General features: G+C 35.0%; 1 protein-coding gene across 2 annotated transcripts in view; it reads right to left on the bottom strand.

The window, feature by feature from the left end:
- The window catches only part of LUZP2 (leucine zipper protein 2), a 141,915-nt gene that overhangs the window by 72,158 nt on the left and 53,956 nt on the right, over positions 1 to 15,801 (bottom strand). Inside the window, exons 2-5 of one of the 2 annotated variants that reach the window (XM_079310096.1) lie at positions 15,468 to 15,585; positions 13,958 to 14,028; positions 10,971 to 11,049; positions 4,627 to 4,689 (exon numbers count right to left, since the gene is read on the bottom strand). In XM_079310096.1, coding sequence (XP_079166222.1) covers positions 4,627 to 4,689; positions 10,971 to 11,049; positions 13,958 to 14,028; positions 15,468 to 15,585 — 331 coding nt within the window. The remainder of the gene's footprint in view (positions 1 to 4,626; positions 4,690 to 10,970; positions 11,050 to 13,957; positions 14,029 to 15,467; positions 15,586 to 15,801) is intronic. The other variant, XM_079310097.1, reaches the window with a different exon arrangement.

The following is a 15,801-nucleotide window of genomic DNA, read 5'->3' as shown; positions in this document are numbered from 1 at the left end:
TGAAGGCTGGAGAATATTCAGCCAGCTTTGAGATACAAAAGCCCAATGATAAAAATCCTAGGCAGCAAGCTGCAATGCGTAAAAACCCCATAGAGGAGTTGCTGCCAAAGCTGCCCAAAGCAGCTCAGGAACCCCAAGAACTGGAGTTATTGGGTTCCTACCCAGCACAATACTGCATTCATTTTAATATTGTCCCAAAACCTACTAACACTAATTAGTTCCATCTCATACGACAATTTCATAAGGAATTTACTGCCAAACATTGGTGTAATATTTTAAATCATGTTACAATGGGCACTCAAATGTATTCAAGTCCTAAAGGTCTCCCTAAGGGATTGTTTTTAATTTGTGGAGACCGGGCATGGGCAGGGATTCCTTCTCGGTTTCTAGGAGGGCCATGTACCTTCAGGCAGTTGTCCCTGTTAGCACCCAACAAAACCTTAATTAGTGATTGGACTCACAAGAACAAATTGGCTGGAAAAATACAAAAGAGAAGTGCAGACAATTTAGATCCAAACTGCAATGCTGATATTTTCCATTGGGCCAAATCAAAAAGAATTGCTGTGTCCGTGTTTCTTCCGTGGGTTGCAGCAGCCAAAGCTCTAGGTGAATTAGGCCACCTAGAGTGTTGGGTGGTTAAACAGGCAAACTTAACATCAACTGCCATTAGTTCCCTCCTAGAAGATGAGGAAATTACCAGGCAGGACACACTCCAAAATCGTGCTGCTATAGATTTTCTTCTGCTACTGCACGGACATGAATGCCAGGAATTTGAAGGACTCTGCCATATGAATCTGATCTCAAAAGCTCCTAACGTCCATGCTGCCCTCCGAAACATGGACAGATTGATCGGACAAGTGAAGCAAGAATCAGAAGATTGGTTCAATGAACTGTTCAAAGGCTGGGGGTTCTCAGGGTGGTGGACTTCTATAGTTAAAACAATTTTGTTATTCTTTGTTATTATTTCCCTTGTAATAATGGCATTCGAGATCCTACGTCACTTAAGTTTTCAAAGCTATTAATGGTATCATTCCTTCTACCTCTGAAGTCAATCACATAGAAATGAAAAACATAGAACAACCTAATTCTCCCACCAATTACAAATGGTGGGCAAAATCACAATTCCAATCAAAATAAATTTAATATCTTGCCCTTACTTAATTAAACAGAAAACGGTGAGATGTTTTAATCCAATACCAGAGGTACAAGGAAGGTCTTACCTGTTCCGCACTGCCTCTATCCTATTGGCAGAGAACCAGAAATCCCCTTCCTGACCCTTTCCTAGAAAAAACCAAGACCTGAGATCTTCTTCCTCTCTTTTGCCCTGGGACCACCATGAAATAAAGAAAGGCAAGGAGCCACTCTTTTGAACCTCATGCTTATCTCTATGCTAAGCCTAGCTCCTTCTTATGGATACATAGGAAGAAGTTACAGTTTCTAGCAACTTCTTGCCAAATGCAATAAAATAGTTCAAAATTGTTAACTAAATGCAATTAAATGTTTTAAATAACAGCAAATTTTTTTGCTTTTCAAATTTCTAATTTCTAATTTCTAGTTTTTAATTCCTAGGTCTTATGTGGGACAAGTATAGCATCCATGTGAAAAAGCTGAATTACAATTTTCTACTGTTCAGTAGAGAAAGATGACTTCTATAGGTGTGCCAGCAGGAAAAGAATAACAAGCTTAGAAAATGTACCACACACTTCAGTGCAGAAAAGACATTAATTCAAGAAATTAATCCATCATGTACATACATATTCAGAGTTGCACCAAAACAATTAATTCTAAGTGCCATATTGTCAAGACTCATTTTTCTAAACAAGGGTTAGAAGAGCAAGCAGACCATTCTGCTTCATTTTTAGAGCAATTTTGGCACTGTAGTGCTTTGACCTTGGCAGGATGGCAGATGCCCACTAAGCCATTGTATCACTGCCCTTTGCAGTGGAACAGGGGAGAGAATAAAATGGGAATCAACTAATAGGTTGAGATAAGGCAGCTTACTAAAGCAAAGGGAAAAAAAAAAACAAATGAAAGCTTGTGCATGCATAAACAAAAGGAAAACTTAATTTCTACTTCCCATCAGCAAGCAAAGTTCAGTCACGTTCTGGGAAGCAGGGTCTCAGTATGCATAGTGTTTGCTCTGGAAGGCAAACGTAAAATAGTGAATGCTGCCCTGCTCCTCCTCTCTTCTTTCATTTTTACATCTGAGCTGATGTACATATGTTATGGAATATCCCTTTGGTTAATTTGGGTCAGCTGGCCTAGCTGTGCCACCTCTCAGAATTTTGCTTCCCCCTTGATGGGGAAAGGAATGTCAGAGGGACAGTGCAGCTCAGCAGTAACCAGAACTCTGGAGTGTTATCAACATCATTCCAGCAACCAATGCAAAACACAGCACTGGGAGGGCTGCTAAGGAGAAAATGAGCTCTAGCTCAGCCAGACTGAATACAGGCACAATTTCCTACAAACCATATGATATGCTAGAAATAAGCTGTTCACTGTGTAAAAGGCCATCTCCAAAAGCAACAACATTTAAAGTATCTCTTTTTATACATATTCTATTTTACTCCACATTTTTGCAAACTTCTTAGTTCTACCAGTGATTTTGCATTTCCAAACTTCTTGGTTTCTTTGTCAATAACAAAAGTAGCTTTGAATAAGAGCATATCTGTTTATATGCCAATACTTTAAGACTACATTAACACAATCCACATGATGTTACAGCTGGAAGTCTGACAGATATTTTGTGGTATTTGCAAGAAGCACCTTAAGACCACTAAAAACCAGATGATTTTGAGATACCTGATCCCTTTGTGCTCTATCTGGCACTTTTTTTCCTCCATACCACAGGCAATATTTTGCTATTTTTTTTCCTCAAATAGTATAAAAATTGCCTTTGTGTACAATGTCCTCTCCTCAAACACTACATGACAGCTGCTGCATTCAGCTGGAAGGCTGTTGCCATCTATTTGCATCTTCAAATGGCAAAGCTGAAAGGGTATTCAGGGTATACACTGAAGGAGCAGAAACAAATGGAAAATTATTTTTACAGTCACAGAAGAGCCTAAGACTGCAAAATTCACAATTTGGCAATACAAAATTATACAAAAAGGGTTAATGCAATATTTGAAAGAACAAGACCAGCTATGAAGGAAGCATTTTCATTATCTGTCTCTATATATAATCTGAATGCAGATCCAAATTTAGGAGATTTTTAAAAGCAATGTATATCAGTGTTTGGAGGCAGGACATAAATAACATATTTCCTCAAGATCATATAATTTAAATTCAGTCAATTTCCAAAAGACTGATGAAAGTGCTTACTTTTAAGGAAGTAACAAACATGACACAAAAGTTTAATAGAAAGCCATTAGGCAGGTATAGCTTTTGATTCCTTTTCCACATAGAAGCTGACATTTAGTGCCAAAATAAAGACTCCTTTCAAAGTAGATTTTCTAAAATTTGCCATAAGTATGGTAAATATTAGAGAAGTCTAACTGACCTACCTAAGCAAATCATTAACAGGCAAATAGTTTAAATGTTAATTAAGGAAGTATTTGTGATCAGTAAGAAAAAAGATTTTTTAATGGCTGGTCAATAGGATGAGACTGATAAGATTTATTAGAATGTACAGGCTCAATTGCAAAGCATTCAATGATAACAGGGTCAGAAAAAGAGCATGGCATTTTTGACTGCAGATGAAGACAACTGAGATCATGGCCTAAATATCATGAGCAACTGAAAGAGACATTTCCAATTGTCATGTTTTAGGAATAGTACTCCCCAGTTCAGTACCCCAGTGGGAATTCTCCCAACCAGCTCGCTTGCTCACCTCCTTCCCCTCCCACATTCTACTCCAGGAATGGAGTTGGGAATTGGAGGCACAAAGGTGAAAATTACAGGGTGAGATAAGAACAATTAACTAGAAACAGCAATGCGGTAAGAAAACGAACAGTAACAGCAACTATATTAATAACAAAAGGTATAAGAAAAACAAATTTCACAGAAAGTAAAACAGTACCATACCACTTCAGTCTCCACACTTTTCTCTCTCAAACAGAACCAGAAATGAGAGAGTCTCCTGTTCGGTACCCCAGTGAGAACTCTTCCAACAATCTCAACATAACACCAATAAACATTATTTAAAACATGTTTTATATTTTATTTCGAATTTTTAGATCAAGCTGAGCTTGATATTCATGGCATACAAAACTTAAAAATATATTTTAGGAGTTTGAGGGTGTTTTAAAAATTTTATTAAGGATCTCTATTCTGAGATTGCATTTCCTTTCTCCTTCTCTCGCTATTAATTTTAAAAGCAAGCTGTAAAAATATGAACAAAGTTTCACTGTGTGTCAATAATCTACAGAACTTCCTTGCTGATAAAGCAGCAAAAGTTACAGAGGTGTGCTATCAAACAAAGCACACTAGCATGAAGTCAACCACTGCATTCAATAAAGCATTATTTCTAAATGCACACAGTAATTTTCATTTGCTTTTCTGTTCAGAGAATTTCACTTGTGCCTTTTTTGCCTACTACAGTAACATGTTTTATATATGAAGCCAAATCACACTCTCTTCTAGTATGAAATCTGAATTGAGATGGCAATCAAATGTTCCTCTTACCTCGTTTTGGAGGTCTCTTATTATTTTGTTCTTCCTTTCCATTTCAGTCTTCAAAAAGTTAATCTACAATTTTAAGGAAATGTTGAGTGGGTGTTAATTAGATGCAATTGTAAAGACTGATTATTATTTTATGCTTTGAAATGTTTTGGAAAACAAAAATTTTTGCTTACATACAAATTGGTATAGGCCACAGTCGAGTATTTGCTGAATCTACAAACATGTAGCATATTTACTAGAAAACTTACAATCAAAGGAAATTGCTGCATGTAAATAGGCTTACTTCTATTTTGAACCAGTAGACATAGTGTTTATTTTTCACAGTTCACTGTGATCATTAAAGAACAGAGGATTTTCAAAACAATATTAACTGATTTTCTAACAAAAATATTTTTTCCCTCTAAGAATGTATCTATCAGAGCAGGTTTCTAACACAGGTATTTTATTTGAATGCTACAGTTTGGTCCTAATTAGATAAAGACCTTGGTTCTAGTCAGACCCACCTGTGGAATAAAGTGTGTTATACATGTAAGTATTCAGATATGGTCTCTAGATCCTACTTAAGTCAATGGTTTGACTTGGAAAGGAGAAATTCCAGTCACAAGGCTTAAGACTGAATTTAATCAAACATGGTTTAAAAAATTATTTTTACTAAAGAGTCTTTCAGGATTGAGCCTTAATTACAGCTTATAGAATACAGTGAGAGGAAGGAGGACATAATTATAAACAACTAGGATTAAAAGAACACAATTCTGTTACTTTGAAGGAAGATACTTTTGGATAGTTCAATTAGCAAAATACTTATCCCTATTTATTCAATATCCCATGCTGTTGATACAGAACTCTACCCAAGTTCAAGGGAAACTACAGTTGTTCTGACATTGCAGCAGGTTTGTTAAGAAAAACAAAACTTCTGTAAGAAAACAGATTCAGATTATAGAGACATTGACCCAAGGTTAATGGTTTGGATATCATATAGATAAAAAAAGACACCAAATCTACATGATAGGACAGCTGCTCTTAGAATCATGTCTACACTCAAGTAGACATGTCAGTAATTTAAAAAACATCACTGAACTGACAGCACTCTTGCCTATATCAACAGAGAAGTCAGAGAATGCTATCATTACTTAAGACAGAAATGTAGCTAGGGGACCCATAAGACTAGTGCCACCTAACATGCATAAACAGAACTTCTTTTACAAACTCTTACAAAATTTTGTCTAAGTGCTTTGGTTGTGGAAATACTGATTCCACATGCACCTACTGGCTGAGAATGATGCTTTATTCAGCACCTGACTAGCAATGACATCCACAAATATTGACATTTAGAACATGTATAGATAATAAATATGAAGATTTTTCACAACAAAAAATAAAGGTCATGATCAGAATATCAGATCAAGATGAATGGGGAGAAACACAATACAGTTACTTATTGTGGTTATTTTGTTTTTTCAGCTGTTCAAATGAACTGCCAGCTGCCTACCACTAAGTACTGAAAAAAATTATATATTGACCTCCATTAAAGAGTGTTCCCTTTCTTAGACGTATCTCTCAGGAATTTGATATTCCTTCAAGGCACTTCACTTCTAGATATTCATATATATGAGATACTTAAAGAGGTGCAAAACTAAAATTATTATCTCTACACAGCTTGGATCTTTTAGGGAGAGACATTTAAGACAAGCCAGTACTATAAATGTATCCAGTAATCTATGTCAGTTAAATTTTGTTCATTACTATTCAGATACCCATGTACCTTTTATCACTGATATGGAATCTTAAATAGTGTAAACATACCAATTTAGCTTACCTCAATAAAAAATAAAATAAAATTAACAAATTGAAATTTAAAAATTACTTTTACATCACTTCCTTTTCCAAAAATAACAACAATATTTTTAGGAACTCATTAATTTTTGCATTTATATTATAATGGTATTTAACGGGTCTTCTATTAAGTATCTAGCAAAAGAAGAACCACTTAGTCACAATGTATAGATATGGAGAGTTACATGGGAGGAATTTATACAGCTTGTCTACTAGAGCCAGTAAAGGGATAATTTTACCTATCCATTTAAGTGTATCCATGTTTATAGTTAAGGCAGGTCAGTCTGTATCAGACCATTTGTATGATGCTTTCAGTAAGTGTCAAAGACAAGACAATACAATTTTCCAGAGAGATGTAAAAATACTACTTTCAGTCATCAAATCCTGATAGTATAATAAGCAAAAATAGACATTTAAGCCCAGCTCTAAATTAATGGGGAAAAAAATAACATTCACCTCTTTCTATACAGTGTCTGCCTTTAATTGCTATGTGGCTGCAATTACAACAATACATAATGAAAATATATTGTCCTAAGGCTGAAATTTTTTGGTACTAAGCAAGGACACAGCTTCCATATCCTGGAGACAATCATCCAAGATAATTAGTGCTTTGTGAGTTTGGAGCTCATTATATTTTTTAAAGACAACAGCCCATCCAGTGGCCTTCACTCACAATAGTTGGTGAGCTTGAAATGTTTAAATTAAATTTTTCCACATCAAAATAGAGAATGCTTTAGCAGATGGTAGTGATCTAATTATAAGAGTCCGACAATAGTGGCTATTCATGACAGGATGGAAAAATCTCAATATAACAATATAATTATCATTATTATCAATATATCAATATCATTACTGTGCAGCCAAGACTTGGCTGCAAGTGTATTCGCTTACCTCCAGACTTCTTGTATCTTGCTCAGGTCTAAAATGAGCAGTTAAGGTATAGCTGAAATTAATTCATTAAAACTGTCCAAAGACAGACTGCTACTGTTCTTTGTCAGTGCTACAGATGCAGGACACAACCCAGAAAGGCAGTGCTCACTCCTGTTAAGGTCCCCCAGGTCAGCCCTCAGTGTGAGGGCTACTTTACTTTTTACTACTTTAAAGGACAGGAATGTCCTTTTACTTTCCTCAAGCCTAAGTTACTGCTTAGATCCTTAAAAGGTTGTTTCTTCCTAGCAGCAGCTCCACTGGCTGCCCTCTACCAACTAGAGGTGATACCCACCAACACTTCAGCAGCTGCTCAGAAAGCAACTTTTTTGATGCCTACAGTTTTTGGTTTCTCTAGTCTTAAAGGGTAAAAAAATAAATATACAAGCATAATAACACTGATATCTCTGTTTCTGATAAATCATTTATGAAATGCTAGTGAAAAGCCTTTCCACACATTGCACAAGAAGACATGAATGTAAAGTCTAATGTATACCTGTTGTGTGGTCTTTGTTCTTTTGTTTTGGTCAGAGTCTTTGAGTAATTTCCCTGTTATTTTTAATTTAATTTGACTAAATTATTGTGAATTCTTACTTATATTTTTACATTGATCTAATAAGAAACACTTTCAGGCAGGTGTTACCTATTGAATTTATACAGCCAATTAACATATATACAGTAAACACTACTGTGCCTCCTTGGCAAGTGCAGAAAAGAAATAAGTAATTCCATCCTTCCCCCTCACACCAGTGCTTTATTAGTCTTCATGAAAAGTAATTCTACCTTCATTTACTCTGATGAAAATCAAGATTTACTTCACCAAGTCCAGTAATATAAAAAGTGCTTAAATTGGATTAGAAACAAGTTTTACAATTAATTAAATTAGAATTAAATTCAAGCTCTCATCCTCTCGCTAAGTACTTAGAGCTTCTTCCATAGATTTCACATTGTTTTCAGAAAAAATGTGGAAAACATAGAGAAATCAGTTATAAAAAAACCTTATGTGTCAGCAATAATATCTATCTCCATTTCTATTGCAATTCTCATCTGAAGATTCTGAGGCACTTTTTGAATATTCATTCAGTCTCACTGTATTTTTGAGCTTCACTATGTACATTGCACTCTGAGGCATAAAGAAATGTCACAAACCAAGGACACAGTTCTGATTTCCTTAGAATTACTAGCAAGTTTAATATGCTATTAGTGGCAAGTATTGGAATACAGCTTGAGAATTCAGATTCTTTAACCATCTGCCACCACTCCAAGCCAGGTTCTGTTATACACTCAGAGGAGCTTTTGCTGGTTTCTACACCAGGTGATATTTTGCTCACAGTTGTTTTGTGTAGAACAAACCTTTTAGTCTTCAAAATGCTAGAGTAGGACTGAATGTACACAAGGCACTATTGCTCAAACAAAAAAGCACTATATAAGAAACACCAACAAATCCATTAGTTACATCTGAGATTTATGGAATCCACACCTGAATTAGTCTTGAGTATCAAAAGCTAATAAAGACATGTAATAATGAAATATGTTTTCCACTTCCTTTTGTAGGACTAGATTTCATTGTGGTGATAAAGTCAATAGGAATGCATTCAGAGCACCTGAAAAAATGTCAGCTTTCAATAGTATGTTCTGAATATTATCAGAGACAACTAGATACTCTTTTTTTTTCTTATTTCAGAACTATATTGAAGGAGGTGATTCCCCCCCCCCCCACCCTGTTCTTGTGAAACCCCACCTGGAATAGCGTGTACAGTTCTGGTTTGCACAGCTTAAGAATGACATGGAACTGTCAGAGGACTGGAGCACATCCCCTTTGAAGACAGGCTGAAAGAGCTGTAGCTGCTCAGCCTGGAGAAGAGAAGGTTGCATGGAGACCTTAGAAAAACCTTCCAGTAAGTGAGGGGACGTACAGAGAAGCTGGAGAAGAGACCCTTCATCAGGAACTCCAGTGACAGGACAAGGAGTAATGGGTACAAATTGAGAGAGGGGAAGCTTTGTTTGGATATTTAGAAGAAATCTTCTACTGTGGTGGAGGTGAGGCATTGGAACAGGCTGACTGGGGACGCTGTAGATGCTCAACCCTGACAGTGTTCAAAGTCAGGCTCAATAAGGCCTTGAAGAACCTGATCTAGTGAGAGGTGTCCTGCCCACAGCAGGGGAGGTTGGGATTAAATGATCTTTTAAGGTCCATTGCAACCCCTTAACATTCTATGACTCTAGGATTCAATATAGAAAATTCATAGATTTTCTCAGTACAAAAGGATCTTAAAAGAAGTGCAGTTTATTTAGTTTTTTTCTGGATATATGCTGTCCTGGCTAGAAAGACCACCAAAATATGCTGTCCTTTTCAAATTCAATACAGCTCTAAGATCACTTCTTTTTGCTCCTGAAGATGATAAAAGTTCTTCCTTTACTCTAGACAAAAATACAAATTGCAAAAATACACTAATTATAAGTTGTGTGGTACACAAGAATAAAAAGTATATTTACTCTTCAGACTTTCGAGCAACAAAGGGGAAAAAACGTGTTTTCAAAAGTCAGATTAACTGAAAGAAACTTGTAAATTGAATAGTTTGGTCCATAATCTATGCTGTTTCTAATCAGAAGGTAGGAAAATACACTCCCACATTTTGTCCACCAAAGGTGTAAAGCCATGTACAAATCACAGTTATATGAAATAAGGCATTGTAAATATTTTCTGAATTTAATAATTACATTTAAACCTCTATCTTGGACAAACCCTTGCTTTGTAACCCCGAAAGACATCAAAATCTTAGTAAATAAATCAGTAGTTGTCCAATATGAAATATAAAATAGATCTAAAATCTTTTCTAGCAGGTTGTTTTCAAGTCTAGACTCCAAATCATGAAACACTTAAGATTTGAAGGAACCTCTTAAGATTATCTAGTCAACTTTCACCCAGTTGTGTCCATATTATAGGAATATTGCTAAACAACATAGGAAAAATTTCATTCTTTCATCTTAGTAAACATGATTCTACTTTTTTTTTTCCCCAACAGTAGCAAAATATATCTATTTGTGCTCCAAAACATTCCACTGTTACATGAAAGTCAAAAGAACTTTGCAGTTTGTTCAGAAACAGAATTTCAATAAAACATAAAATCTTAATGGGACTTAATACTATCTTATCACCTTAATAGTGATAATTAGTTCTACTATGGTCAAAATCAGACACTACTATCTATTTTGTTGATGAAAATCCATATAATTCCTAAAAAGTCAATAGATGTATGACAGTGCATATTAGTATAGATGAGACATGACGATCCATAAAGCTCATCTCACCAGGGAGAGGACTTAGGCCTAAATTTGCTGTTTAAAGTCTCCAAAAGTGTATAAACATCCCTAAATGCCACAGAAATAAAAGAAGAAGGGAATCTTAATATTTTAGAACATTAAAACTTTCTCCAGCTCCTTTCTTCCAATGCTTTCAGAGTACTAACATGGATGTGAAATCCATTTTTTTTTTTACAAAGTTTGTTCAGCTAGTAAATTCTCATGGCAAGATTAAGAAAAACGCAAACAACAACAAAAATAAGGAAAGAAAGAGAATCACTCACAGTAGCCTGCTGTTTCTCTGCTTTCTCAGCTGCCTCATTTAACTGCTTTTGAAAGTCTTCCTGGAGAGATTTCATTTTCCTAGTTTATTGAAAACACAACACAAACTTCAACACAAGTGTTCATTCGAAATTAACTCTTCAGATTCAAAAAAACAGACCATTAGTTATTCAGAGTAGCAAACAGAAGTAATAAGTCCATGAGTCTTGCAAATAAAATCATAATGACTCCATGAGGTATAGTGCCAATTTCTAACAAAAATTGTCTATAATGTAAAGTAGCCACTGTTTATTTCTGCTGAATAGTCTGCTATGCAAAACATCTGCCAGTGCATAATTTCTAACAAAAATGACTGGCACCAAAAAAGTGAGGAAAGTAGGCAAGTGAAAATGCAATGACATGGAGACATCTCTAAGAACTAGTTTAAATCTGCTTTAAAATAAACAAATAAATCATGCTCTGGTAAAATTCAACCTCATATGGCACTTCTAGACACAAGCAGCAAAAAATTCAGTAGAACATTCTGGCATTAAAAGGAAAAAAGAACAGGATAATTGCTTGGATTGGCTTCATTTGAATCAAGTGAAAACCTTTTGCATTAGTGATTCAGTCAGAGATTTTCTCCAAATGGCAAGAATTTTCTACCCACAGCACATGACACACTTTGGAGGTGTAGCAAAGTAGTAAAATGACATATTTCATAACAGCTGTAGAGCTTTTGGAGGGTTGCTGCTTGCATGGATAAACTCTCAATGAAGATCAAGCCAAAACTGGATTTACACACAGTAACAGATAATATCTAACTCAATGGAAAACACCTAATTTTAAAAGAACTTGCTACCTGCTGGATCTTTTTTTTTTTTTTGGCTGATAACCCCTACTACTTTCAGCAATTTCGGCAACACTAGAACAGATTTAATTAAAAAAGTGGTTGAGCAGCACTAAAACAATTCACCATCAACACTAACAGGTGCCATCATTTCAATGTGTTCATGATGCACAGGAAGAATGAAACTGGGGGCATCATAGTAAGTGACCAAGTTTTACTTGCAATCTGGGAATTATTGAAGAATTTGCACAAAAAGGAATTTTTAAAAATCTATTTTTAAGTCAGCAGAACATTTACTTACAAAAACTGAGATTCTAGCACTCTAAACTTTATGTATCATCCAGCATTGTAAAGCATAATCAAAGTCCTGCTCAGACCAAATGCAGTTTGTGTTTGTTAGAAAGTTAATAACATTAATATTGGCATATATTTTGAATTTTGGCTCCAATGCATAAGACTGTGTTCACTTTTCTTCCTTTACTGCAAATAAAACATAGCCTGAGGACCCTGCCAAATAAACTGATCTTTCCTTAGTGAAATTTTATGAGGAAGATTCCCTGGCATATTTTTAATTCCTCTTTCATACACTGAACTTCTACATCTCTCTGGAAATTAAATATAATAAGTCTGTAAACAGCTGGCAAGAGGACTTCCTTGTAGTATACTGTAAAAACCTTTCACTGTCTGGATGATGGGATGGGCTGCTCAGCAGCAGATTCCACTGATCCACTCTTTATTTCTGGGAACTGCTCTTGTGCAGTATAATCAATGACTGGATGCCTTAGAAGAAAAAGTCAACATGCAATTTTGGGTGGATCTTGAGAGATATTTGAAATATGCAATAAAATTTTCTTTCAGCAGACTCAATTTTCCCATCTGCAACTAAGATCTGTTTGTTAAACAGTCCATTAATACTTTCAATCAATTCATGTCTCAATTTCAGAAAGGAAAGTTGCACAACAATCAAACCACCACAAAACTGCATTCACGTGTGATGAAGGATTTAATCTTTGCAAAGCACAGCTATGATGCTGAGATGTACACCTTCAGTCACATCCAAGCCACAGTAGTATTTATTTAAACAGGACACTAGATAAAGTCTTGCCTTTATAATTAATATATTATTCTGGAATACCTGAAAGATTGCTATGTATCACAGTACAAAGAAGAAATTCTACTGGTATTGCACTGTGGGCCTTATATATTGGGTATTTAAGACACAAAGGTGATTTTCTGACAAGGTTTCTATGCAGCAATTTCATATGCACTTCCATGTGTACTTCTACTATGAATATAGATGTAAGATCACGGAATGGTCTTGATCTTACATGGAATTGAATTATTGCATTTTTAACAATGAAGGAAGTGTGAACTTAATAGAGCTTCTCAACATTTTTCCTAGGGAAAAATATGAAGTGTAGATGCACTCATTATATATTTTTTTTTCCAGCAAAAGTAGTCACTATATTAGTTATGTTCTCTTGTTATTAAAATAGTACTGATGTTGATATTTGCTGGTCCGAATTTCAAGAATTAAGAGATACACAATTATGAGACTTACAATGAAGCACTAGGGAAATTGAGACTAAGGACTAGGCTAGGAACTTGCATTCCCAGCCATGGGAACTAGTTTTTTAAGTGATCAATAAATAATTTGGAAATTAATACTTCATTCTCCTCCTAACTCATTCATTACAAATATCCAGTATAAGTATTCCAGTTTGCACATGGACTAGTGATTTTGAGTATCTACATACATAAACATTTAATTAAGAGGTTTGAATAAATGTCTTCATCTCCAAAATCAGAGATTTAGACACTTTAGTAATTTAATTTTCCAAAAATTCTGAATTTATTTTTTAAGGAATACTTCATGACTAATTCTTCCTTTAAAATTCAAAATGCCTTTCTGTAGCATTTAGAGATATCTTCAGCAGATATCTCACTATACCATTTTAATACATTTTCCTATCATATGCCCTGTATCAGCAAATCCATCATTTATTTCAAAAAGATTATTTCCTGCCTTTAGTTTACTGTTTCAAACAGCAGATTCTGGAATACAGCAGTATTTATCTAAATAGTAAAAGGAAACATGGAATTTGCTATTCTGACAGTTTTTAGTCAGGAAATGGAAAGAGAAGGAAGTGAGGGTCTTACCTTTGGTTTTGGCCCAGTTCCAGAAGTTTCTGCACATCCTTTTTGGTTGATGTTTCATCATTTTTTAAAGACTGATAGCAACAACAGAAAAATCCATTAAAGAGATGTTTTTTTATTATTAATCTGTGTAAGTATGTGGCCCTTGTTCATAAAATGGTCTTGGTGAATTGCAGACATTGACACTTAGAAAACAGGAAGACTAGTCTGATTTTCTTTTACTGTAACTCAAAATCAGTTAACTGTACACAGTTCTATATTTTTGAAATACTAAATGAGTGATAAATACAATAAGCAGATTTAGAAACATATAAATGACTAAAAGCATTAGAATTCTATGACCAAGTCATTGTGTATATACAGAATACTACAGCTCTTTGCCTATATCAGGATCTCTGTAGTGTTGAATCCAAAATATTTCACAGTGTAATTTTGCTGAATACTACCTTCAACTGTGCTACACTCTAAAATAAATTTGCTACGAGGAGAAGCATATTTCTCTAAAAAAGTCAGAAAAAGCCTACAATAACAGTGATAAAGCACTCAAAAAACCCCCCAAATTAAACCTAAGTCCCAAACCAAAAACCCAAAAAATCAAAGGGTTGATTAATTAAAACTAGAGAAGCCTGGAACATAAGACAATATAACATAATAATATAACATAGCACAGTACTGATACACACCACTAGTATTCTCCTGTGAACTTCTTTTATTTTTCCCAATTAGCTTACATCAATGAAGACAAAAATGTATTGTCAGAAAAATAATTTCCTTTAAAATGGCATGAAATACCATGAGAAATCAATTTTAACTGGTAATGAATCTAAATGTTTTCACCAGACCAATAGACTCAACAGGGAAAAGACAGGTGCTCCCTCAGCTGAGTATCTGGACCTCAAATCCAGGGCAGCTTTTTTAATCTAGTTTTTCCTCCAAGGAGCTGATCTGAGTTCAGAGTTAATCTATTGCCCTTTCAGCCTAACCATGACACCCAAAAGTTAAATGCAGAGAAATCTCAGCTCTCAGTTCAGGCTCATCCAGCACAGTTTGTCAAGAGAACTTGTAAAGCAATGCCTTGCAGTAAATCCATCAGACTGTGCAGATGGCATGTAAGAAAGGTAAACTAGGCAACGAAATTAAGCTGAATGTATGGAATTCAGCAGCAAAGATCCAAATTGCAACAGCACAGGACATCCTTTGCAGTAGCTGCCAGTACAAATGTGTGTCAGCTCCATTAATATTGCATATTTCTTGTCCTTCCCTTCTTTTTTCTATGTTCTATTTTCATAATATTTTCATTGAGTTGACAAAGGCCCCAACACATTAGGATGAAATTTTCCATGAAACCATTAGGTTTATGGTAAGTAGAAGACCAACAATATAAACAAAATAATAATTATTAACATATTTAATGATTTTTTAAAAAGAAACACGCTTTTTGTAATTAAAAGACACCAATAAGAAAATGTTGAGGTAAGTAAGTAATCCTACAAAAACTGAGACAGAGTCTAACCTGGAGGTTTACTTTAATTCCCTGAAGTTCTTTAGAAGTCTTTAAGAGTTGCTGAAGTATGTTGCTCCTTTCCTTAAAGACTTCTTTTAGCTGTCTTTCCAGTTCTTCATAGCCCTGTCTAACACAAAGAATAAAAGCATGAGATCATCTCAAAACATTAGTCAATGCACCTGAAAACATATCTTAGTTCATCAAAATTTAATTAATTCCAACACCCTGTATAGATTTTAAATTGGACTATATCCCCTTGCTCACCTATAGAACTTAAGTTTTTCCTATCATAGAAAAATAGATGTTTCATACACTGAAATGATGTTCTGATTCTGAGTGAGCA

Source organism: Erithacus rubecula (assembly GCF_903797595.1).
Source record: "Erithacus rubecula genome assembly, chromosome: 6".
NCBI lineage: Eukaryota > Metazoa > Chordata > Aves > Passeriformes > Muscicapidae > Erithacus > Erithacus rubecula.
Note: the sequence above shows the minus strand (reverse complement) of the source record. Positions and strands in the feature narration are given on the sequence as shown.